This window comes from Ashbya gossypii, mitochondrion, assembly GCF_000091025.4.
Source record: "Ashbya gossypii ATCC 10895 mitochondrion, complete genome".
NCBI lineage: Eukaryota > Fungi > Ascomycota > Saccharomycetes > Saccharomycetales > Saccharomycetaceae > Eremothecium > Eremothecium gossypii.
The window spans coordinates 1-23,564 of record NC_005789.1 but is presented as its reverse complement, the minus strand read 5'-3'; the positions used below and the strand labels follow the sequence as shown (position 1 = coordinate 23,564).

At 18.8% G+C, this 23,564-nt stretch overlaps 8 protein-coding genes and 25 non-coding genes across 33 annotated transcripts, besides 2 other annotated features; 5 read left to right on the top strand and 28 right to left on the bottom strand. All coding sequences in view use genetic code 3, as the record gives it.

Moving 5' to 3' along the window:
• Nucleotides 1–4,770: 4,770 nt before the first annotated feature.
• AGOS_ErgofMt23 lies at nt 4,771–4,842 on the bottom strand. Its single transcript has one exon. It is a non-coding gene; the product is annotated as a tRNA-Met (tRNA).
• Nucleotides 4,843–8,463: 3,621 nt separating this feature from the next.
• On the bottom strand, nt 8,464–10,143 carry AGOS_ErgofMr02. The gene has a single exon. It is a non-coding gene; the product is annotated as a 21S ribosomal RNA (ribosomal RNA).
• Nucleotides 10,144–10,155: 12 nt separating this feature from the next.
• Nucleotides 10,156–10,163: a sequence feature (potential site of initiation of transcription of 21S ribosomal RNA).
• Nucleotides 10,164–10,404: 241 nt separating this feature from the next.
• Nucleotides 10,405–10,489, top strand: AGOS_ErgofMt22. Its single transcript has one exon. It is a non-coding gene; the product is annotated as a tRNA-Tyr (tRNA).
• A 15-nt stretch (nt 10,490–10,504) lies between these two features.
• On the top strand, nt 10,505–10,576 carry AGOS_ErgofMt21. The gene has a single exon. It is a non-coding gene; the product is annotated as a tRNA-Asn (tRNA).
• A 15-nt stretch (nt 10,577–10,591) lies between these two features.
• On the top strand, nt 10,592–10,663 carry AGOS_ErgofMt20. Its single transcript has one exon. It is a non-coding gene; the product is annotated as a tRNA-Ala (tRNA).
• Nucleotides 10,664–10,684: 21 nt separating this feature from the next.
• AGOS_ErgofMt19 lies at nt 10,685–10,757 on the top strand. The gene has a single exon. It is a non-coding gene; the product is annotated as a tRNA-Ile (tRNA).
• A 273-nt stretch (nt 10,758–11,030) lies between these two features.
• AGOS_ErgofMt18 lies at nt 11,031–11,103 on the top strand. The gene has a single exon. It is a non-coding gene; the product is annotated as a tRNA-Cys (tRNA).
• Nucleotides 11,104–11,374: 271 nt separating this feature from the next.
• Nucleotides 11,375–12,944, bottom strand: AGOS_ErgofMr01. Its single transcript has one exon. It is a non-coding gene; the product is annotated as a 15S ribosomal RNA (ribosomal RNA).
• A 31-nt stretch (nt 12,945–12,975) lies between these two features.
• AGOS_ErgofMt17 lies at nt 12,976–13,061 on the bottom strand. The gene has a single exon. It is a non-coding gene; the product is annotated as a tRNA-Ser (tRNA).
• A 34-nt stretch (nt 13,062–13,095) lies between these two features.
• Nucleotides 13,096–13,103: a sequence feature (potential site of initiation of transcription of 15S ribosomal RNA).
• Nucleotides 13,104–13,271: 168 nt separating this feature from the next.
• On the bottom strand, nt 13,272–14,426 carry AGOS_AMI008W (AMI008Wp). Its single transcript has one exon. It carries the CDS (start codon nt 14,424–14,426, stop codon nt 13,272–13,274), a length of 1,155 nt encoding a protein of 384 aa, NP_987085.1.
• A 318-nt stretch (nt 14,427–14,744) lies between these two features.
• AGOS_ErgofMt16 lies at nt 14,745–14,816 on the bottom strand. Its single transcript has one exon. It is a non-coding gene; the product is annotated as a tRNA-Gln (tRNA).
• A 19-nt stretch (nt 14,817–14,835) lies between these two features.
• Nucleotides 14,836–14,908, bottom strand: AGOS_ErgofMt15. The gene has a single exon. It is a non-coding gene; the product is annotated as a tRNA-Thr (tRNA).
• Nucleotides 14,909–14,945: 37 nt separating this feature from the next.
• AGOS_AMI007W (AMI007Wp) lies at nt 14,946–15,176 on the bottom strand. Its single transcript has one exon. The coding sequence runs from the start codon at nt 15,174–15,176 to the stop codon at nt 14,946–14,948; it is 231 nt and encodes a 76-aa protein (NP_987084.1).
• A 91-nt stretch (nt 15,177–15,267) lies between these two features.
• On the bottom strand, nt 15,268–15,339 carry AGOS_ErgofMt14. Its single transcript has one exon. It is a non-coding gene; the product is annotated as a tRNA-Trp (tRNA).
• A 182-nt stretch (nt 15,340–15,521) lies between these two features.
• On the bottom strand, nt 15,522–16,313 carry AGOS_AMI006W (AMI006Wp). The gene has a single exon. It carries the CDS (start codon nt 16,311–16,313, stop codon nt 15,522–15,524), a length of 792 nt encoding a protein of 263 aa, NP_987083.1.
• A 65-nt stretch (nt 16,314–16,378) lies between these two features.
• AGOS_AMI005W (AMI005Wp) lies at nt 16,379–16,525 on the bottom strand. The gene has a single exon. The coding sequence runs from the start codon at nt 16,523–16,525 to the stop codon at nt 16,379–16,381; it is 147 nt and encodes a 48-aa protein (NP_987082.1).
• Nucleotides 16,526–16,619: 94 nt separating this feature from the next.
• Nucleotides 16,620–17,639, bottom strand: AGOS_AMI004W (AMI004Wp). The gene has a single exon. It carries the CDS (start codon nt 17,637–17,639, stop codon nt 16,620–16,622), a length of 1,020 nt encoding a protein of 339 aa, NP_987081.1.
• Nucleotides 17,640–17,736: 97 nt separating this feature from the next.
• AGOS_ErgofMt13 lies at nt 17,737–17,807 on the bottom strand. Its single transcript has one exon. It is a non-coding gene; the product is annotated as a tRNA-Met (tRNA).
• A 147-nt stretch (nt 17,808–17,954) lies between these two features.
• Nucleotides 17,955–18,026, bottom strand: AGOS_ErgofMt12. The gene has a single exon. It is a non-coding gene; the product is annotated as a tRNA-His (tRNA).
• Nucleotides 18,027–18,031: 5 nt separating this feature from the next.
• On the bottom strand, nt 18,032–18,113 carry AGOS_ErgofMt11. Its single transcript has one exon. It is a non-coding gene; the product is annotated as a tRNA-Ser (tRNA).
• Nucleotides 18,114–18,118: 5 nt separating this feature from the next.
• On the bottom strand, nt 18,119–18,190 carry AGOS_ErgofMt10. Its single transcript has one exon. It is a non-coding gene; the product is annotated as a tRNA-Asp (tRNA).
• Nucleotides 18,191–18,214: 24 nt separating this feature from the next.
• Nucleotides 18,215–18,286, bottom strand: AGOS_ErgofMt09. The gene has a single exon. It is a non-coding gene; the product is annotated as a tRNA-Gly (tRNA).
• A 13-nt stretch (nt 18,287–18,299) lies between these two features.
• Nucleotides 18,300–18,371, bottom strand: AGOS_ErgofMt08. Its single transcript has one exon. It is a non-coding gene; the product is annotated as a tRNA-Arg (tRNA).
• Nucleotides 18,372–18,373: 2 nt separating this feature from the next.
• On the bottom strand, nt 18,374–18,445 carry AGOS_ErgofMt07. The gene has a single exon. It is a non-coding gene; the product is annotated as a tRNA-Lys (tRNA).
• A 5-nt stretch (nt 18,446–18,450) lies between these two features.
• AGOS_ErgofMt06 lies at nt 18,451–18,523 on the bottom strand. The gene has a single exon. It is a non-coding gene; the product is annotated as a tRNA-Gln (tRNA).
• A 14-nt stretch (nt 18,524–18,537) lies between these two features.
• On the bottom strand, nt 18,538–18,621 carry AGOS_ErgofMt05. Its single transcript has one exon. It is a non-coding gene; the product is annotated as a tRNA-Leu (tRNA).
• Nucleotides 18,622–18,623: 2 nt separating this feature from the next.
• On the bottom strand, nt 18,624–18,695 carry AGOS_ErgofMt04. The gene has a single exon. It is a non-coding gene; the product is annotated as a tRNA-Phe (tRNA).
• A 203-nt stretch (nt 18,696–18,898) lies between these two features.
• AGOS_AMI003W (AMI003Wp) lies at nt 18,899–19,708 on the bottom strand. The gene has a single exon. It carries the CDS (start codon nt 19,706–19,708, stop codon nt 18,899–18,901), a length of 810 nt encoding a protein of 269 aa, NP_987080.1.
• A 184-nt stretch (nt 19,709–19,892) lies between these two features.
• On the bottom strand, nt 19,893–19,964 carry AGOS_ErgofMt03. The gene has a single exon. It is a non-coding gene; the product is annotated as a tRNA-Thr (tRNA).
• A 36-nt stretch (nt 19,965–20,000) lies between these two features.
• On the bottom strand, nt 20,001–21,608 carry AGOS_AMI002W (AMI002Wp). Its single transcript has one exon. The coding sequence runs from the start codon at nt 21,606–21,608 to the stop codon at nt 20,001–20,003; it is 1,608 nt and encodes a 535-aa protein (NP_987079.1).
• A 108-nt stretch (nt 21,609–21,716) lies between these two features.
• AGOS_ErgofMt02 lies at nt 21,717–21,788 on the bottom strand. Its single transcript has one exon. It is a non-coding gene; the product is annotated as a tRNA-Pro (tRNA).
• A 370-nt stretch (nt 21,789–22,158) lies between these two features.
• AGOS_AMI001W (AMI001Wp) lies at nt 22,159–22,905 on the bottom strand. The gene has a single exon. The coding sequence runs from the start codon at nt 22,903–22,905 to the stop codon at nt 22,159–22,161; it is 747 nt and encodes a 248-aa protein (NP_987078.1).
• An 86-nt stretch (nt 22,906–22,991) lies between these two features.
• Nucleotides 22,992–23,060, bottom strand: AGOS_ErgofMt01. Its single transcript has one exon. It is a non-coding gene; the product is annotated as a tRNA-Val (tRNA).
• Between the last annotated feature and the right edge of the window lie 504 nt (nt 23,061–23,564).

Genomic DNA, 23,564 nt, shown 5'->3' with positions numbered 1-23,564 from the left:
AATCTAAGTACTTAACTTATAAATTGAGAGTATCTAAATTAATGATAATAGTTTTTAATAGTCACATTTAGGTGTGTAGGGTTCACCCCCCCAATACCTATCGGTATTTGTTGGTACCCTCCTAAATGTTCCTAATGTATATATCTTAGTATATAAATACTATATCTTAATATATCTTATTAACAATCTATAACTAATTAATAAATAATATAAATATCTATTACTAATCTTTAAATAACTAATATTAACAATTTCTTAATAATTAATGAATAGCTACCCAATAAATGTTGATAACACCAATATTTATTGTGGTATAAGCTATGAATGTCTAATAACTAATAAATATCTCATATCATAATAATTAAATAATATAATCTTATAAAGTAATAATTAATAATTTTAATATTTTAATAATAATTAAATAAAGAATGTTATAATAATTAATCATATCATTTAGAGAGATAAGGTACACACCCCTAATGCTTACGCATTCTTGTGGTACCCCTCTAAATGATAATGGATGTAATGTACTAATATCTAATTAAATATTAATAAATAACTAATATAATTTATATAACTTATTATTAAATAATTATAATTAATATATCTTAATCTTTAACCGTTGTATTAAATGCTAACTAAGATTAAATTATACAGACTTAATAAACTATTAATATAATATCTTATAATAACTATTGTTTATATATTATCTATTAAATACTAACTAATATATATATCTATTGAATTAATATGATTAATATAATTTATTGATATTTTATAATACCGTTGGATTAAATGTTAACTGATATTAAATTGTACAAACTAAATAAACTATTAATACTAATTCTTATAATTCATAATTAATAATTGATATAAAATTATGTAATAATAATGATTAATATAATAATTCTTAAATATTATTATTAAGGTATTAATTAATGTTTGGCTGATATATTTAAATATTAATTAGAGGGGTACCAACCATATTCCCCTAGGGAATTGGGGGGGTGAACCCTAACGCTCTAATTAATATGTTAAAGACCTTTTATAAATTAAATTATTAAAAATAACTAAAGATTAAATATCTAATTATATTAAGGAATCATATCAATATTAAATTATATAATAGATTAACTATCTTTATCTCTCAACGATAAACTTCTAATAAGATTAAACTATTATATCAGATATTAATGTAAGACTTATCTTAAATTCTTAATTCCTTACAAGTATAAACCTCTAAGTTTATTAAAGAGGTCATACTCATATTAAATTATACAATGGATTAGTGTATTTCCCTTCTCCACGTATAAACAAATAAGTTAATTAAACTATTATATCAAGTATTAATGTAATACTTCTATTAATGTCCTATTTCCTTCTAAGGTTAAACTTCTAAGTATATTGAAGAGGTCATATATAAATTAAATTATACAATAGATTAGTTTAATTCTTATCTAACGAATAAACAAATAATTAAATAAAACTATTATATCAATATATAATGTAATACTTAGATTAACTATTCTTCTCTTTCAACGGTTAAACAAATAAGTAGATTAAAGGATTCATATCAAGTATTAATGTAAGACTCATATTAAATTCTTAATTCTCTACAAGTTTAAACTTCTAATTATATTGAAGAGGTCATACTTGAAATATATTATACGATAGATGATATTCTTTTCTTTCTTATCAATCGTATTAAATGATTAATAGATTACTTGCCATTTGATAAAATAATTGAAGTATTACAATATTATCATTAATATTTTAATAAATAATAATAAATATCGATATTTATGGAATCAATTAATTGTTAGGAACATAAATTAAATAATAACTTAATCCAATCAGAATAATTTAATACCGCTTAATTAATTCATAAAAGGGTATGAGATATTTATATCGAATACGTTATGAATTAATCATATAAATATGAACATATTTATTGAACTTAAAAATAAGTTATTATATTAATTTATGTTTATCCTAAACAATTAATAATGGAATATATTCATATTTATATGAGTCTATGACTAGATAATAATAATAATTATATAAAATAATATTAAATTATATTTTATAACATATCAACATGTCAACAAAATGTCAACAAAATCAATAAAATATCAACAAATTAACAACAAATTACAAAATAATTAATAATTAATAGACTAGACTAAATGTCTACATATTATATTCTTAATATTATTAACTATTGATTACTTGATCAATGATTAATGAATAATTAATATCTATAAGATTTATATACAATATCTATACTATATAATATATAATATCTATACTATATCTATCTCTATATTATTAACAATAGATTAACAAACTAATAATCTGATTAATATCTTATCAATATTATCAAATGATAACAATAGTTACCCAATTAATAATTAATAAATATACAAATTAGAAATAATATTAATAACTATAATGTCTACTTATTATATACTCTATATATTAATAAACAATAGGTTACCTGATAATAATATCAATAATTAATAATATATATATAATCAATATTAACTATATTCACTAACTTCGTAGGGAATTAAGTAATATTATCATATTTAACTATTATAACTATATACTCTATATATCTATTACAATATAAATAATATATCTAATCTATATCTAATTTATATAATATAAACTAATACTATATTATTATATCATATCATATAATACTTAATAACAATGGTTACCAAACTATAATTCTGATACTCTAATTATAAATTAATAATTAATAACTATTAACTCCGTAGGGAATCAATTAATATTATCTTATTATACTATTAATAATATATATACATACTCTACTATTTACTTAATTAATACTATATATATTTATCTAATATAACTATATATCAAATAATATGATATATATACTTAATAACAAATAACAATTATTATCTAATTATATTAATGATATGAATACTAATAATATTACTTACTATTAACATCGTAGGGAATTAAGTTTATTATTATATTTAACTATTATATATTAATACTATACTATATAATCATATATACAATACTTTATAATATTAGTTATCTAATTATATATTTAATAATTTAATTTTATATTAATACTAATTCCGTAGGGAATCAAGTATTATTATTATACTATACTATTAATATACTATATCTATATTTATTCTATAATTAATATATTATTAATCTAATATTAATTATAATATATTTTAATTAATATAATTGGTTACCTGACTAATAATCTGATATCTTTAATTTACTAATCTTATTAGTAATTATATTAAACTATTATATATACTTATTTAATATTAATTATTATATCTATATTATCTTTATATTATACATTATATAATTAATATTTATATTATTAACTCCGTAGGGAATTAAGTTTATTATTATATATAACTATTAAATACAATATACTAATACTATACTATTATATTATATATTATCAATATATATATATAAATACTAATATATACAAACTATATTTATTAATACTCTATATATTAAATTAATATATTATTAACTATTGTTATTAATGATATTAATTATAATTATTTAATTAACTATTCACCCCGTAGTGAATTAAGTATTATTATCATATTTAACTATTACATATATATACTATACTATATAATACTAATATTATCTATATATAACTATAATATATATAATCTTATACTATACTAATTATCTAATATTATCATATATTTCATATTTAATATATGGTTACCTGATTAATAATCTATATCATTAAGTATATTTATTATTATTAATATTCATCCCGTTGGGAATCAATTAATATTAGTATACTATACTATTAACTATATATTATGTATTCTATATTATTATTATTTAATTATATAATTGAATATTATATTATTAATAATGAATTATTATTATATACTATATTATTATATATATTATATATATATTTATATACTTAATATTAATTATCATTATTACTTAATGGTAATATGATAATGTAATCTTAATATTTATTATTTAATGTTATTAACTACCCGGAATTAAGTATTATTATCATTATTAACTATTAATAACATATTATTATATATTATTAACTTATTTATTAACTAATTATCAATATTTTATATTATATTATACTATATTTATATTATTATATATTCAATATTATTAATTATCATGATTACTTAATGTAATTTGATAATTAATTTATATATATTTAATTATATATTTTATATATGATTTATTAATATTTTAAATATTACTATACATAATTATTATATTTATAATCTACCTATTAATAACTTTATATACATTTATATTTATTTAAATATTAGTATGATAATTTATTAATATGATTATATGATTAATATTGTCTATTTAATTATTGTATTCTATATTATGATTATGTTAGTATATTAACTTAACTATCTTTATATAATCGTAATATTGTTACTTATTATTTAAGTACACATCAATATTACTTATTTAATATTTATATTTAATATTTCATATTACCTATATACCTTTTATATTTATTAATTATATATACATATTATTATATATTATATATATCTAATAGTTATTATATATCTAATAGTTATAATAATTATATATTATTGTACACTTTATTATTATTATCAATTAATTACGTCGGGAATTAAGTAATATTAATACTATATACTATTATATATTAATTATCTATATATCATATATACTATATATTATTATATATTATTAATTATTAACTTATTTAATAATAGTTAATTATTGCAAAAATACGAGTTGAACGTATATCAAAAGGACATGAGCCTTATATGTTACCAATTACACTATCTTGCATTACCTATACTATATACTATAATATTTATACTTTATATAATATCTAATATTATTTATATTTTATATAATAGTTTATAATATTTATATATTTATCTGTTATTAATATATATCACTAATTGATCGCCCCACCATTTATATCATTTAATAATCTAATCATTACATATCAATTTTATATTTATTATTTAAATAATTTAAAATAATTATTATAATTACTATATACTTAATTATTTAACTATATATATAATTTAATATTTATATTTTAATATTTATATTTTCATATTCTATATCTATAATCTATATTTTATATTACTATTTAATATTTCTATTTAATATTTATAATTCTAATATTTAATTATCTAATTTATAATTAATTATTATTAACATATTATATACTTAATATATATGATATTAATATTTTATATTGACATATAAAACTAATATCATTTAGATGGGTACCACAAGAATGCGTAAGCATTAGGGGTGTGTACCTTATCCTTCTAAATGATAGTTAAAATTAATAAATACTATTAATTAACTAATATATTATATATTTATTTATATATATAATTATTACTAATATTTTATATTAATACTATATATTCTATACTAATACTATAATTCAATATTATTTATTATTAACTATAACTATATATTGATACTATTATATATTTATTAACATTATTATTACTATACTATATTAATATTATTAATTACATATTATTACTATTAATACTATTTATAATACATTATTAATTATATATTATAACTAAATATTATATTAAATATATATACTTTATATTAATACTATATATTATATATATATATTATTATATTAATACTATATACTAATTATATTTATATATTAATACTATATACTAATATCATTTAGAGTGGTACCTCATAATGCTGATAAGCATTAGGGGGGTGAACCCTAACTCTCTAAATGATATGTTTTAAATACTTATTATTACTATTTATTATATTATTTATTAAATTATTATTTACAATATTAATAATAATTACTAATACTTATTAATACTTACTTACTAATATGATATTAATTAATCTTATATGTATAACTACATATAATAATTAATACATACCATATTATTACTATACTATAACTATTTATTAACTACTAATATTATATCATTAATACTTAATATTATCATTAATAACCAATATTATTAATACTTAATATATCATATTTAATAATAACTACTATCTATATCAATACTATTATAACTATATATTAATACTATTATAATTACTATATATTATTATTTATTAACTACTAATATTATTAATACTTAATATTATATTTAATAATAACTAATATTTATATATTATTTATATTAATACTATTATAACTATTTATTATTAACTATTTATATTAATACTATATATATTATAACTATTATTACTAATTATTAAAATTAATTATTGATATAGTATATATATATATAAGTATAGGGGGGGATATATAACTAATAATAATAAAGTATATATATATAATAACTAGGAGCATTTAGATGGGTACCAACCATAATGCATAGCATTAGGGGGGATGTACCCTAACCTTCTAAATGAGACTTTATTAAATTATATTATTAAATAATTAATACTTTATATACTTTATTAATAATTAACAAATTAATATTATTTAGTATTAAATTTTAATATTTATATTAAATACTAATATTAATATTGTTAATATTTTATATATTTATTATATTATTAGATTAATAAATTATTAATTCTTAATTTAACTTTATTAATTAAAAATTAAATATACAAATAATAAATTAATGTATATTTAATATATTTTAATATTTCATATCATATTTAATACTTAATATTTATATTTCATATCATATTTGATATTTCAATTTAATATTTAGATATTATTAATTATTAACTATTTATATATTATATATATTATATATTAATAACTATGTTATATAATTATATTAATACTTAGAGTATCGTTTAGGAGGGTACCAACAAATACCGATAGGTATTGGGGGGTGAACCCTACACACCTAAATGATACGTTTAAAGTTTAAATAAATTTGATATTATAAAGATTATTGATAAATTAGTATTATACATTATTATAAAATATTAATAATTAATATTAATAATTTATATTATATATATAACCTATTTAATAAATTTTAGTATAAAATTATCAATATAATTATTTATTAAAGACTACTTCATATTTTATATGCTTTCAATATTTATTATTTTTAAACTTAACTTAACTACTATGTTTATATTATTTATTATAAATTAATAATGATTAAATATATTTATTTTAATATTTAATTAATATAATCAATAGTTACATCATAGGTTTAATAACTCTGATCCTTGCGTACTAAGAGTTAGACTTTAATTAATAATATTATTTGTAGAAGATAGAAACCATACTGACTCACGTCGTATTTAACCCAACTCACGTAACCTTTTAATTGACGAACAGTCAAACCCTACTTAGCTGTTACAACCAAGAGGATAGGTTGAGTCGACATCGAGGTGGCAAACATAACTTACAATAGCTACTCTATCGTTATATTACCCTGTTCAATTTTGTTATCATAATAACATTTAATTATTATTTCAATAATTCTCATTATTGTTCAGACTATTTCATTATGTATTATTTATTAATTAATACATATTGGGCTTTCGTGGATATAATTATTGTTAATCCTACTCATATATCTAGTCGTTGAACGTTCTTATAACTTTATAAAAAGGATTGTTATAAGCTTCGCTGCAGATTGTCCTTTATTATTATAAAATAATATTAGGAGTTCTTTGCAATTAACCCAATTTACTCAATATATTTAAATATTGATAATTAAATTTCACAATTTAATGGGACTATTAATTAATCCCTAGCGTAACTTTTATTCGTTATCAAATACCATTACAATATGTATATTTTGTTCATTATGCCAAACTTACGTTATTGTTCTACTTGTAGGTATTACAATTATAGCACAGTTATACCATTATATTTATTTAATATATTATCCTATATTATGTTTTATTAACATATAAAACTGTACATTATTTTATCTATTTTATTATTAAAATTATTAATTATTATTAATTAATTTATTTAATAATTTTTAATATCATATATATTTAATATATATATTTCTTTATTTAAATTAATTAATATTTATTTAATGGACTTATTCAGATACTTTTTATGAAAATGACGCCCCATCAAAACTACCAATTAGAGATTGTTTCCTTAATTTATTTTTTTATAAAAATAAAATATATTTAAGAATTATCTATTAAATATTTAAAAAGGATAAGATATAATTAAATATTAAAAAAAAGTATTTCATTAATATATAATCTATTACTTTATATAACTAAATAATAATATTAATTAATCGATCTATCTAATTACAGTAAAGCTGCAAAGGGTCTTTTCGTCTTTCTACAAATACTTAGCATCTTCACTAAGATTTCAATTTCACTTAGATTAAAGGAGAGACAGTTGTTGTATCATTACGTCATTCATGCAGGACCATAATTAGTGGACAATGAATTTCGCTACATTATAACCCTCATAATAAGGCTGCTATTTAATAAAATTTATTATTATTATCTTTATTAAAATATTAATTTTTATATTTTATCATGGAGCAGAGTTCACACTTTATACTTTAACTTACGTTTCTGCAAAGTGTTGTGTTTTTAGTAAACAGTTGTACAACTTTGTTCTTATTATTAATTATTATTTTAATTAATATCTCTTTATTGACTAACGTCAGAGCTATTTTTGCCGAGTTCCTTTCCTTTAATTATCTAATTCACCTTCATATACTCTACTAACATACCTGAGTCGGTCTACATTACGGTATTTTATACATAAATATTTCTTGAACTTAATAAATTTATAAAGACATTATTTAAGTTAATTTATATATTAGATTATTTCTATCATATTATATTTTTTAATATATTACTTAAGAACCGCTTTTATTGTTAAACCTTATGCTTTAGGTGATAAGGATTATACCTTATTTTCGTTACTCATGTCAGCATTCTCTATTTAATTCTTTTTAAATAATATAATTGAATAATAATTATATTTTATATCATTAAATGTTCTACTACCATTATTATTATTTTATTAATTAATAATAATAATCTAAAGATTCAGTTATTAATTTAGATCCGTGTATTTTTTATTTACATTATTTAATTAAAAATAATGATTTAAATAAATATTTTTTATAAAAAATAATTAGTGCATTGTTACATGTTCATTAAAGAATGATTATTATCAAAACCATCAACTAATTGTTATATATTTATTAAATATTAATTTCACTTAATTAAGAATTAGGAACTTTATCTATTAGTCTGGGCTGTTTCCCTTTTGATTATTAACCTTATCGCTAATAATCTGAAATATTTAATTTTAGATTAATAATATATTCTGAGATTTAATATTTTTAATAAAATAAATAATTATTCCCTAAATAATATTAATAACTATACCATATATATCTAATATTTAAATAATCATACTAACATATGTTTCGTAGAAAACCAGCTATTTGCAAATCAGATTTGACTTTCTCTACTTACCATTATTCATCAGATAATATTGCTACATTAACCTGTTCAATCGTTTTTATATTTTATTATATTTTAAATATAATAAATATATATTTTAATCATTTGATAATAGTAAGATCATCTGCTTTCGGGTTAATTAATATTAACTAAATTTAATTTATTTTAATTAATTTTAACATTGTTAAATATTTATATTATTTTTAATATCATTTTTTATTTTAATATTATGCTAATATTAATTACTTGCTGACCCATTATACAAAAGGTACATTATTTATATTATTTAATATAATATATATAATTGCTTATAGAACAACTATTTAAATAATTTTCCCTTACGGTACTTCTTTAAACTTATTAATAATATTTAGTCTTAGAATTTGTTATCCTATATTCTTACATTAATTAATAACATAATACTTATTGACTATATCGATTTCTATCACCTATACTCTCAATATCTCTGTTGATTTATATTCCTTAAGTTAATTAAATGTTTTAGTTCACTTAGTTTAATATAATTTATATATTTTTAAAATATATAATAATGGTTTACCTTAGGTTTTAAAATATTATTATAAAATATATTTATTAGTAACCTTATTATTAATAGTTATTATTATCCATAATTGTCCCTTTAAATCTTTATAATAAATATTTCAAATTTATTTAAACTTTAGTTCTAATTTTAGAACTTACTTATACAAAGATTTTACCCTTTTAAATATAAATATTAAAAATAATTAAAAAAAATAATAAATAATTATTAATTAAAATAGTTAATTAATGGTGTAGGGTACACACCCCCCTATTAGTGGTGGTACCCCATTAATTAAACTATTAGTTATTATCATAAATATTTATATTAAAATATATAGTATACTAAAAGATATAGTATAAGTAAATATTTTAGATAGATATATATTATGAATATAATAAATATAAGGAGAGATTTTCAATGTTGGTAATTGAAGTTGAGCTGTAAACTCAATGACATAGTTCTTCATAGGTTCAATTCCTATTCTCTTCATTAATAATATTAAAAGTTTTTATAGCTTAATGGTTAAAGCATTTCACTGTTAATGAAACTATATAGGTTCGATTCCTATTAAGAACTAAATAATTAAATAAAGGGATTATAATTTAATTGGTAAAATGATTGCTTTGCATGCATTTAATATGAGTTCAATTCTCATTAATTCCATATTTTATAAATATATATAAAGAGATTATAATTCAAAAGGTTAGAATAGTACTTTGATAAGGTACCAATATAGGTTCAAATCCTATTAATCTTATTTCAATTATATTAAGATATTAAGATATAATATTAATGTATATAATCAAGATATATAAATATTATAAATAAATCAATATAAATATTAAGATAATATATTATTATATTTTAGGTAATAAATTAATATTATTTAATCTTTTATCAAAATAATATGATATGATAATACATTATTAATTAGATGGGTACCACAAGAATGCGTAAGCATTAGGGGTGTGTACCCTATCCTTCTAATTAATAATAAGATATTAATTAATTGATTAAATAATATTAATAAGGAAATGTTGTTTAATGGTTAAACTATTAAATTGCAAATTTAATTATTAAGAGTTCGATTCTCTTCATTTCTTATTTATTATTAAATTTATAATACTTTATTTATATATTTCATTAAATAATATTAAAATATTAATAAAAAATAATTATAATTTAATTGATATAAAATATTAGTATTTATTTATTATAGTTTATTAATTAGAGTGGTACCAACCATAATGCATAGCATTAGGGGGGATGTACCCTAACTCTCTAATTAATAAGTTATTAAATTATTAAATTATAATTTAAATTTTAACTATTTAATTATAGTTATTATAAAATATATTAAAAAATATATTTATTTTATAAAAATGGAATATTAAAGATATTTATAAGCCCACTGCAGGTTCCCCTACAGTAACTGTATTTCAACTTCGCATTAATTCATAATTTAAATTAAAATATTTATTATATTTATTAAATAATATTAATAATAATTAATAATTAATAAATTAATTAATATTCTTTATTTAATTATATGTTTCAACGCGTGATGAGTGATTAGTGCGAAACAGTTAGAGTATTCACCATTACTTTCTTATTAATAGATTACTAGCAATTCTTATTTCATTTTAACAAATTTCAGTTAAAAATCCATACTTATTAATAAATAATTTTATTAATTATTATAATACTTTAATTATTAATTTTATATTTTATTAAATATTTATTTATAATTTTGTATATTATATTATAACACGTCTATTGCCCATTTTATAAGGATCATAATGATTTGTCTTAATTCTTTTCTTAATTATTCATTAAATAATTAATTAATATTTTATTAATAAAAAATATTTAGAGTTATGTTCGTTTATGATAAATTCTAAAACTTTGCAGCACGAACTGAAGACAACTATGTAACGCCTGTAATTAATTATAAATTATTATAATTAAATATTCAAAAAATGGTAAGATTTATCGAGGATTATCGAATTAAATAACATGTTCCACTGCTTAAGTCTGTAACCGTCTATTGTTTTGATTTTTATTATTGCTAACGTAGTCATCAGGCGGAATACTTTAATTTTCATTTAATTTATTCTTTAATTAATAAAAAATAAATAGGTATTCATTGTTTACTGCTAAAACTACTCGGGTATCGAATCCGATTTGCTACTTTAGCCTTCGTTCCTCAATGTCAATTAATATATAATTTAAATTTTCACTTTATAAGTCTTATTCATATAATTATTATTTCATCTTTACTTGAATAATTCTTAAATTATTTTTATTAATTCTAATTATTATTTTAAATAATCATTCTACGAACCCTTTAAGCCATTACGATTAACGCTAACCCCCTTTGTCTTACCGCAGCTGCTGGCACAAATTTTGGTTGGGATTATTTAATTATATATTCTTTTTAAAAATATATATCTCATTATATTAATAATTTTATATTGAGATTATTTAATCATTATTTAAATAAATTATTGAATTTTATTGTTAACCAAATATTAATAAATAATATTTATTAATTTTATCATTCTACTAAGTAACTGGATCAATCTTTCGATCATTGTCCAATATTCCCCACTGCTGTATCATATAGATATTGATTATAATTTCTAAATCAACGTGATTGTTCTAACTTTAATTAACAATTATGAATTTTTGGCTAGTTATTATTTTTTAATTAACTAATACCTAAATCATTATAAGCTTGACTTAAAACAAATAATTATTACATTATTCTTTATTTATTATTTAATATTTAGTTAAATTTTAAGTTCATTATTCTTAATTTTTACTCACGAGTACACCACTTATTAATACTATTAATTAATAATATTAACGTTTGATTCGCATGTGTAATGTCCTTAGTTAGCGCTTAATCTGAACCAACATCATGTTCTCATTATTATTAACTATTTTTAATTATTTTAAATAATTATTTAATACGAAAGTTATAGGATTCGAACCTATGAAATCATAAAGATTTATAATAGCTCAAATATTACACTTTAAACCACTCAGTCAAACTTTCTTAATATATATACCTTATATATGGTTTGATAATTTACTTATAATATATAGTATATAATTTAATGATAAACTCTTATCATTTAGGTGCGTAGGGTTCACCCCCCTATTGCTAGTCAGCAATATGAGGTACCCTCCTAAATGATAAAGAAGTATAATATATAAATATTAATATTAAAGTATTTAATGAATATTATTATTATTTATTTAATTATTATTTTTTATTTAGTAAATAAAATAAAATATTTTCAATTATAGAAATAATAGGTACTAAGATTAAGAAATAAGCAAAATAAATAAATGTACAAATTTGACCTATTAAAATAAATGGTACTTCAACATGACATTCACCTAATTTACCTAATAAGATAAAGTTAAGAATAAATAAGAAGAAGAAGAATTTAGATAATAGTTTAAATGTATTACCTCTAATAATAGATCTATCAGTAATAGGTAATATTAATAAAACTAAAATAAGACCAAATATAGTAATAACACCACCTAATTTATCAGGAATAGATCTTAAAATAAGATAGAATGGTAATAAATATCATTCAGGTACAATAGATGCTGGTGTTACTAAAGGATTACCTGGAATATAATTATCAGGATGTCCTAAAGTATTAGGTGAAAAGAATACAAATAATGAAAAGAAAATTATAAATACAAATACTGTTACTAAATCTTTAAAAATAAAATAACCATGCATTGGTAATCTATCTAAATTACCTGTAATACCTAATGGATTTGATGAACCATGTACATGTAATAGCATTAAATGCATAATTACTATTGCTGCAATAATAAATGGTACTAAATAATGAAATAGAAAGAATCTTATAATAGTAGGATTACTAACACTAAATGATCCTCATAATCATAGTACAATATCATTTCCAATAAATGGAATAGCACTAAATAAATTAGTAATAACAGTAGCACCTCAATGTGACATTTGTCCATATACTAAACAATAACCTAAGAAAGCTGCTGCTATAGTTAAAATAAAGATAATAACACCAACTGTTCATACAATAACTCTAGGTGATTTATAAGAACCATAATATAAACCTTTACCAATATGAATATACATACAAATAAAGAAGAATGAAGCACCATTAAGATGCATATATCTAATTAATCAACCTAGTTGTACATCTCTCATAATATGTTCTACTGATGAGAAAGCTAATTCAATATTAGATGAATAATGCATAGCTAAAAAAATACCAGTAAGAATTTGAATAACTAAACATAAACCTAATAAAGAACCTAAATTTCATCAATAATTAATTGATGATGGTTGAGGTGAATCAATAACATAACTATTAACTAAATTTAAATATAAATTTGATTTTCTATATGCCATATATTTTATTATTAAAATATTATTAAATTATTATTTAATAAATATTAGATTATAATATAATTCTTTATAATAAATTATATTATTTAATTAATATATTAATTTATTATTTATTATTTATTAATATTTATATAATCTTTATAGGAATTGAACCTAATAAACCATTAAGATTTAATTATTTAATTATTTAATTTATTTAATTATTTAATTTATAAATTATTAATTAGAGAGATAAGGTACACACCCCTATTGCTAGTTAGCAATATGTTGGTACCCCTCTAATTAATATTGTTAATTATAATAATTATTAAAATATATTAATAATCTTAATCGGAATTGAACCGATATTTTCAACATGAAGAGATGATGTCGTAACCATTAGACGATAAGATCTTTATTTATTTAATTAAATTGTTACATAAGAGATTTGAACTCCTAACCTTTCGATTACAAAACGAATGCTCTACCAATTAAGCTAATATAACTTATTTTGAATATTAATTATTATATAATTTAATAAAATTAAACACCATATAATAATAAGAAAGAAATCATTAAACAGAATAAACCTGTAGCTTCACTAATAGCGAAACCTAAAATAGCAAATTGGAATAAAGTATCTTTCATTGATGGATTTCTTGATACACCTTGAATTAAAGCTGCAAATACAATAGCAATACCAATACCTGCTCCTAATAAACCAATTGTTGAAATACCTGCACCAATATATTTAGCTGCTAATACTAATTGCATATTATTTAATTAATTAAAAATATTAATCAATATCTTTAATATTATGATTTATCATATTTATTATTTATTAATTTATATTATTAAAATATAACAAGGATAAAAAGATTTGAACTCTTAATGATTGATTTGAAGTCAATAGTTTTACCAATTAAACTATATCCTTTTATTATTAAATATATATATTTACCTTTAATTAGAGTGGTACCTCATAATGCTGATAAGCATTAGGGGGGTGAACCCTAACTCTCTAATTAAAGTATTTATGTAATTAAAGTATTTATATAATTATTAAATATAATAAAATATATAAATTATTGAATATTATTAAATATTATTAATTATTAATTAATGTAAATAAATTAGATCTTTTAAATATGATGATATTAAAATACATCATACATAAGCTTGAATAATAAGAATAGCAAATTCTAAACATACAATACCTAAAATAGCAATCATTGGTAAGAAACCTAATAAAAATGTTAAAATATTTATAGCTATTAAATTAAATAATAAACCACCTAAAATAACAATTAATAAATGACCAGCTATAATATTAGCTGATAATCTTAAACCTAATGAAATAAGTCTAGCAAAATATGATAATAATTCAATTGATACTAATAATGGTACTAAAATTAATGGTGTACCTAGTGGTAAAAATAAACCAAAGAATTTTAAACCATGAGTATAAAAACCAATAATAGTTAGACCTAATCAAATAATTATACTTATTGATACTACAAATACTACATGTGAAGTTATAGCAAATGAATAAGGAATTATACTAATTAAATTTATAGTAAAAATAAGAATAAAAAATGTATAAACTAATGGAAAATAATAACCTCATACTTTACCACCAATCTGTGTCTTAACTATATTTATAATAGTATCATAAATTATTTCTTGACTTAAATATCAATTAGAACCTACTAATTTATTATAATTATTAGTTATTAAATTCATTAGTAAAATTACTAATAAAAGAATTATAAGATATAAACCAAAATTAGTAATATTAATAAAACTAAAATCTATTATTGGTGATGTTAAACCTAATAAATCTCTAATCTCAAATTGCTCCAATGGAGAATTAATATAATATTTCATATTATTATTATTATTTAAATATATTCTTTATTATATTTTATAATATAATGATCATTAATAGATCTTAATTTAAAATTTTAATTAACTATTTATAATTTAGAAATATATAATCTAGAGATATATAATCTTAAAATCATAGGTAAAAATACATAAGATAGTAAGAATAAAATTAGTAAAATAAATAGAAAACCATAAGTTAATTGATTCATAAAGAAAAATGGAATTATTTGTGGCATCTTAATTTTTATTATTTAATTGATTATTATCTATTTAACATAAAACATTTTAAAATGTTATAAAATAAATAAGAAATTACTTATAGAATATTTATTAAATAGTATTTAATTTAATTTTAATATTAAATATACCATTTTTATTAATAAATAGATTATTAAGTTTATTAATATTAAGTGATATATAATTTAATTTATATAAATTATTTAATTTACTTCATTGATATATATAATTATTAAATGTACCTTTCATAATATTTATTTTTATTAGTCTAGTAATATTTCTATTTAATAGTCTACCCTTTAATTGGATATTACTACCTACTAAATATTTACCTAATAATATATTATTAAGAATACTTAAATCTAATAATTTATTATCTAAAGTATATAAATTAATTAAATCTTTTTTATTATTATTTAAATTATTATTAATTAGTAAATTATATTTATTTATTTTATTAACATAATTTTTTGATAATAATATATCATTATTAAATGGTAATTTATTAATAATTATCTTTAATGATTTTAATGATAAACCATTATTATTATAGATATTAGTTAATAGTTGACTTAATAATTCTAGATCTAAATATATATAATTTAATTTATAAAGATTAATATAAACTTTTTTATTATAATATTTAAGTATTAAATTATTTAAACTATTATTATCATTATTTAATAAATTAATTATTTGATTATTAATACTTATTATATAATTATTATATAATTTACTTAATTCATCATTATTAATATTTATATAATTATAAAAATAATATTTAATATGAATACTATTTAGTCTATGTTCAAATTTTAAATTAGTTATTAAAATATTATTAGATATTATTATTTTCTTTAATAAATTATTAAATAGATTATCAATAATTAATATATTATTTATTAATTGTTTATTAAAATAATATATTTTATTATTATAAAGATTTAATTTATTTAAATATTGTAAATTATTATTTTTATTATAATATCTATTTTTATAAATATTATGTTGATTTATATTATTTAATCTTTTTATAAGAATTATTATTAAAATTAATTTTAACTTTAATTTCTTATTATTAATTTTTATATTATTTAATAAATTATATTTCATTTTATTTATTTATTTATTTAATTAAATTAATTATTTAATTAATATTTTATCATTATTTAATTAATTAATAAAATATTATAAAGAATGTAGTTAAAAATACTTATAAAAGGAATCGAACCTATATTATTTGTTTATGAGACAAATGCTTTAGCCATTAAGCTATATAAGTTTAACTATCATTTAGAGAGTTAGGGTACACACCCCTAATGCTTACGCATTCTTGTGGTACCACTCTAAATGATATTTAGTTTATTTAATAAAATGATAATAATATTTATTTATTAAATAGATTAATAATATTTATTTTATATAAAGGGTAAATAATGAGAATTGAACTCATATTGAATGCACCACAAGCATCTTTTCTACCATTGAAATATATTTACCTTAAACGAAAAGTATGAGAATCGAACTCATAAGAATTAATAATTCATTACATAGCAAGTAACTCGCTTTACCAATAGCTAACTTTTCATTAACGAATTTGATCAGAATCGCACTGACATCTACTATCGTGACAAGATAGTGCTTTACTATTAAGCTACAAATCCTTATTATTTATTTAATTATTTAAATATAGATAGTGAGACTCGAACTCACAAATAATGTGTGGAAGACATCTAGTTTACCAATTAACTTATATCTATTATATTATTATATTACTCTCTCTATGATTTGAACATAGAATCATAATATTAGAAGTATTAGGCTTTAACCATTAAGCTAAGAGAGTTTAGGAATAGCCGGAATTGAACCGACATGAGATGCTTAAAAGACAACTGTTTTAACCATTAAACAATATTCCCTCTATTTGAACTGGTTTGATTTGAACAAACATATACCAAACTCAAATCTTGGTGACTTACCTATTAGTCAACAGCTCATTAATAAAATTAAATGCTATTTAAAGGATTTGAACCTTCATCTTTTGTTAAAGAACACATCTTAAGAGTGTCGTGTCTACCAATTCCACCAAAATAGCTATGCCTTTAATGAGAATCGAACTACATGTTAATAAATCTTCAGCTTATCGCTTTACCACTAAGCTATAAAGGCTTTCTTTTAATCTTTTATATATATTTTTATTATATATTTTTATAATAATGAATATTAATCTTTTATATATTTTATTTATTATTTATTATTTATTAATTAATATTTTAATATTTAAATTGAATTATCGTTTAGGAGGGTACCAACATATTGCTGACTAGCAATAGGGGGGTGAACCCTACACACCTAAATGATAATGTATAACACTATACACCTCATCAATAAAAACAAATATATAATGCTAATCAAATAATATCTAAAACATGTAAATAAATAGTAGTAGTCTCATATCCTACATGATGTGTTGATGTTAAATGATAATTTCTTATTCTTCAATAATTAATACCTAACATAATTAGTAACATAACCATATGTAAGAAATGTAAACCAGTACCAGCAAAAAATACTGAACCATAAATACCATCTGTAATTGTAAATGATGTATTACTATATTCAATATATTGACATAATACAAATGTAACAATTAATCAGAAAGTAATAAGTAAACCTGATAAAGCATGTTTTCTATTACCTTCAATTAAACCATGATGACTATATGTAATAGTTAGACCTGATGCTAATAAAATAATAGTATTTAATAATGGTAATTCTGTTGGTTGAACTGCTTCAATACCTACTGGTGGTCAAACATTACCTAATAGAATATCAGGACTTATAGCTGAATGGAAGTAAGCTCAAAATAAAGAAGCAAAAATTAATACTTCAGATACAACAAATAATAGGAAACCTAAGTTAATACCTTTTCTTACAGCTAAAGTATGATCACCTAAATAAGTAAGTTCAGCTACAATATCTCTAAATCATAAAGTTATTAGTAATAAAACTACTAATAAAGATAATAATAAAGGATAAATATTACCAATAATACCATGTATAGTAAAAGCTAAAGTTAATAGTAAACCTAATAAACTAAATGATGTAACAATTGGTCATGGTGATGGTAGTACTAAATGAAATGGAAATTGTTGAAATTTTGATCTATTTAAATATAACATATTATTTATTTCTTTTTTTAAACATTTTAAATTTAATTAATTATTTATTTATTTAATTAATTATTTTTATTAGTTAAGATAATTTTATAACTTTAATTAGAGAGCTAAGGTACACACCCCTAATGCTTTCAGCATTCTTGTGGTACCACTCTAATTAAAGAGTTATTATATTAATGATATAATATGTAGATATTCAGTTTTGAACTGAAGATATATGTCCCTAAAACATATGTTTTACCAATTAAACTATATCCACTAACTTTTATTATATAATTTAATAATTAAGAATATTTTAAGATTGAATTAGAGGAGTATTAAATGAATGAATAAGAGGTGGTGAATTTAATATAAACTCAATAGATGATGATTTAGTAGTATTCATTAAGAAAATATTATTTGATTCAATAAAATCAGGTAGTTTTATATAATTAATAGATTTATTATTAACTTTATTAGTTAAACCATTTATTAATTGATCATAAATAATATAAAGGAATAACATTAATGATATAATAGTTATTATAGAACCAAATGAAGATACTAAATTTCAACCTAGGAATAGATCAGGATAATCAGGAATTCTTCTTGGTATACCATTAATACCTAAGAAATGCATAGGGAAGAAAATAATATTAAGACCTAAGAAAATTAATCAGAATTGAATTTGTGATAATTTTTCATTATAATTTAAACCTAAAACAAGAGGACTTCAATAATAATAACCAGCAAACATAGAGAATACAGCACCTAAACTTAATACATAATGGAAATGTAGTACTACATAATAAGTATCATGGAATGCTACATCTAATGATAGATTAGCTAATACTACACCAGTTAAACCACCTACAGTAAATAAAAATAAAAATGATAATAGATATAATATTGGTGTTAGTAATCTTAATGAACCACCATAAATAGTTAGTAATCAACTAAATACTTTAATACTAGTAGGAATAAGAATAATTATAGTAGCTGAAGTAAAATAAGCTCTAGTATCAAGATCTAAACCTACTACATACATATGATGAGATCAAACTAAGAAACCTAATAAACTAATAGAACCTATTAGATAAATTATAGAAATTTCACCAAATACAGGTTTTTTAGAATAAGTTGATACAATATGTGATATTATACCAAATAGTGGTACAATTATAATATATACTTCAGGATGACCAAAGAATCAAAATAAATGTTGATATAAAATAGGATCACCACCACCTTGTACTTCAAAGAATGATGTATTAAAATTTCTATCTATTAATAATATAGTAACACCAGCTGATAATACTGGTAATGATATTAATAATATAACAGCAGTAATTAAAATTGATCATAGAAATAAAGGTATTTTATGTAAAGTTATACCATTAGTTCTTATATTTAAAGCTGTAACAATAAAATTAATAAGTCCTAATAATGAAGAAATAGTAGTTAAATGTAAAGAGAAAATAGCTAAATCAACAGAAGCACCAGAATGTGATTGAATAGAAGATAAAGGAGGATAAACAGTTCAACCAGTACCTAGACCAGATTCAACTATAGTAGATGTTAATAAACAAATTAATAGTGGTGGTAATAGTCAAAATGAAATATTATTTAATCTAGCAAATGATATATCAGAAGCACCAATTATTAATGGTAAATAATAATTACCAAAACCACCAATTAATATAGGTATTACTAAAAAGAATACTATTAAAATAAGATGTCCAGTAACTAATACATTAAATAATTGATTTTGACCTTGTAAATATTGTTGACCAGGTGCTGATAATTCTATTCTAATAATAAATGATATAGCTGTACCTGCTAATCCACAAAATGTACTAAAAATAAAATATAAAATAGCAATATCTTTAGCATTTGTAGAAAATAATCATCTCTGTAAATACATAGTTTTATTTATTATTTTATTAATTAAAATAATAAAGTTATTTATTAATAATTTTATATTAATATTTTGATTAATCATTATTTAATTTTAATTTAATTATTTATATTTTCAGATTGGTTAGAATCGAACTAACATATTCTGCTTCCCAAAAACAGCCCCTAAACCACTCGGTTCAATCTGTATATTATCTTAATAAACATATTTCTTATTAATTATTTCACTATAATTTATTAATTAATTATTTATAATTATTATTATCATTTATTTATTTATTTATTTTATTTAAATTATATTATATAATTATATGATTTTTATAGATTAATATTGCTTATATATTATTTATTATTAAATAATTATTATATTATTTGATATTATATTATATCTTTATATCTTTTATAGTAATTAATATTCTTTTATTTAGAGGGAATACATTAATTAATTAGAGTGGTACCTCATAATGCTGATAAGCATTAGGGGGGTGAACCCTAACTCTCTAATTAATTATTAATTATTAATTATTATATAAAATATATTAAAAAAAGAATATTAATTATTGTTCATTTAATCAAAGTAAGAATAGTGGTAATTTAACTAGTTCAATTTTAATAGGCATAGCACTATGTTGAGCACCACATAATTCACTACATTGACCATAAAAAATACCTTCTCTTTGAATTAATGTTGATACTTGACTTAATCTACCTGGTGTTAGATCAATTTTAATACCTAATGATGGTACAGCAAAATCATGAATAACATCTAGAGCTGTAACAATAAATCTTACATGAGTATCAACAGGAATAACAATACTAGTATCAGTATCTAACATTCTTAATTGACCTTCTTCTAATAATTCTTCAGGAATTATATAAGATTCATATTCAATAGTTTCACCATTATCATTAATAAAATCTGAGTATTCATATTTTCAATATCATTGTAAACCAATAACTTTAATAGTTATAGCTGGTGAAATAACTTCATCACATAAATATAATAAAATAAATGATGGAAATGCAATTATTAATAAAATAATAGCTGGTAAAATAGTTCAAATAATTTCAATTATTTGACCATGTTTAATATATTTATAAAGAATAGGATTATTTTTATAATCTTTAATAATAATAATTATTATTCAAGAAACTAAACCTAAAACAAGTAACATATAGAATATAATATTATCATGTAATTCTAAAATACCTTCTTGATGAGGTAGTAGTGAATCTTGAAAATATATATTATATGGAGTAGGTACATCATTATTAATGATAAGAAATAAATTTATTAATAACATTGAGTAATTTTATAAAGTATATAATTATTATATACGTTAATATTTATTAATTTTTACCCAAATTTAAATTATTGTTAATTATTATTTAGAAATTTGAGAATCGAACTCAAATTATTCGTGTGTAAAACGAATGCTCTACCATTAAGCTAATTTCTATTTTTATTTGATCAATCTTGAAGAATTTAATCTAACTACTTTTTCATTGAAGGATTTAATATAAAACTTATAAAATGTTTCTAAATTTTATCAATAATAAGTACTCAAGAATTAAAAATTATATACATATTCACAAAGTAAAACTTACTCGACTTCCCTTGTAATCCTCAATAATGTGAAATCCTAATTCGCCCTCATACCTTTTATATTTCCCCCCTTGTGCATTCTATCCTATGTAACTGTATTTGTTAGTATCCATATTCCCAGTAAACGCTCCGTTCGTTAGTAACCCTAGTACCTCAAGTACTCTAGTACCCCCAGTAACTCCTCTAGTATCTATATCCTCCTTAATTTCCATAAGTACTCTATATACCCCTAGTAACCCCTTATACATATTAATACTTTATAATATTAATATATATTCATGATAATAAGTTCTTAAGTAATAATAATTAGTAAATAAATAAATGTGTAAATAAATAAGTAAATAAATTAAATAATTT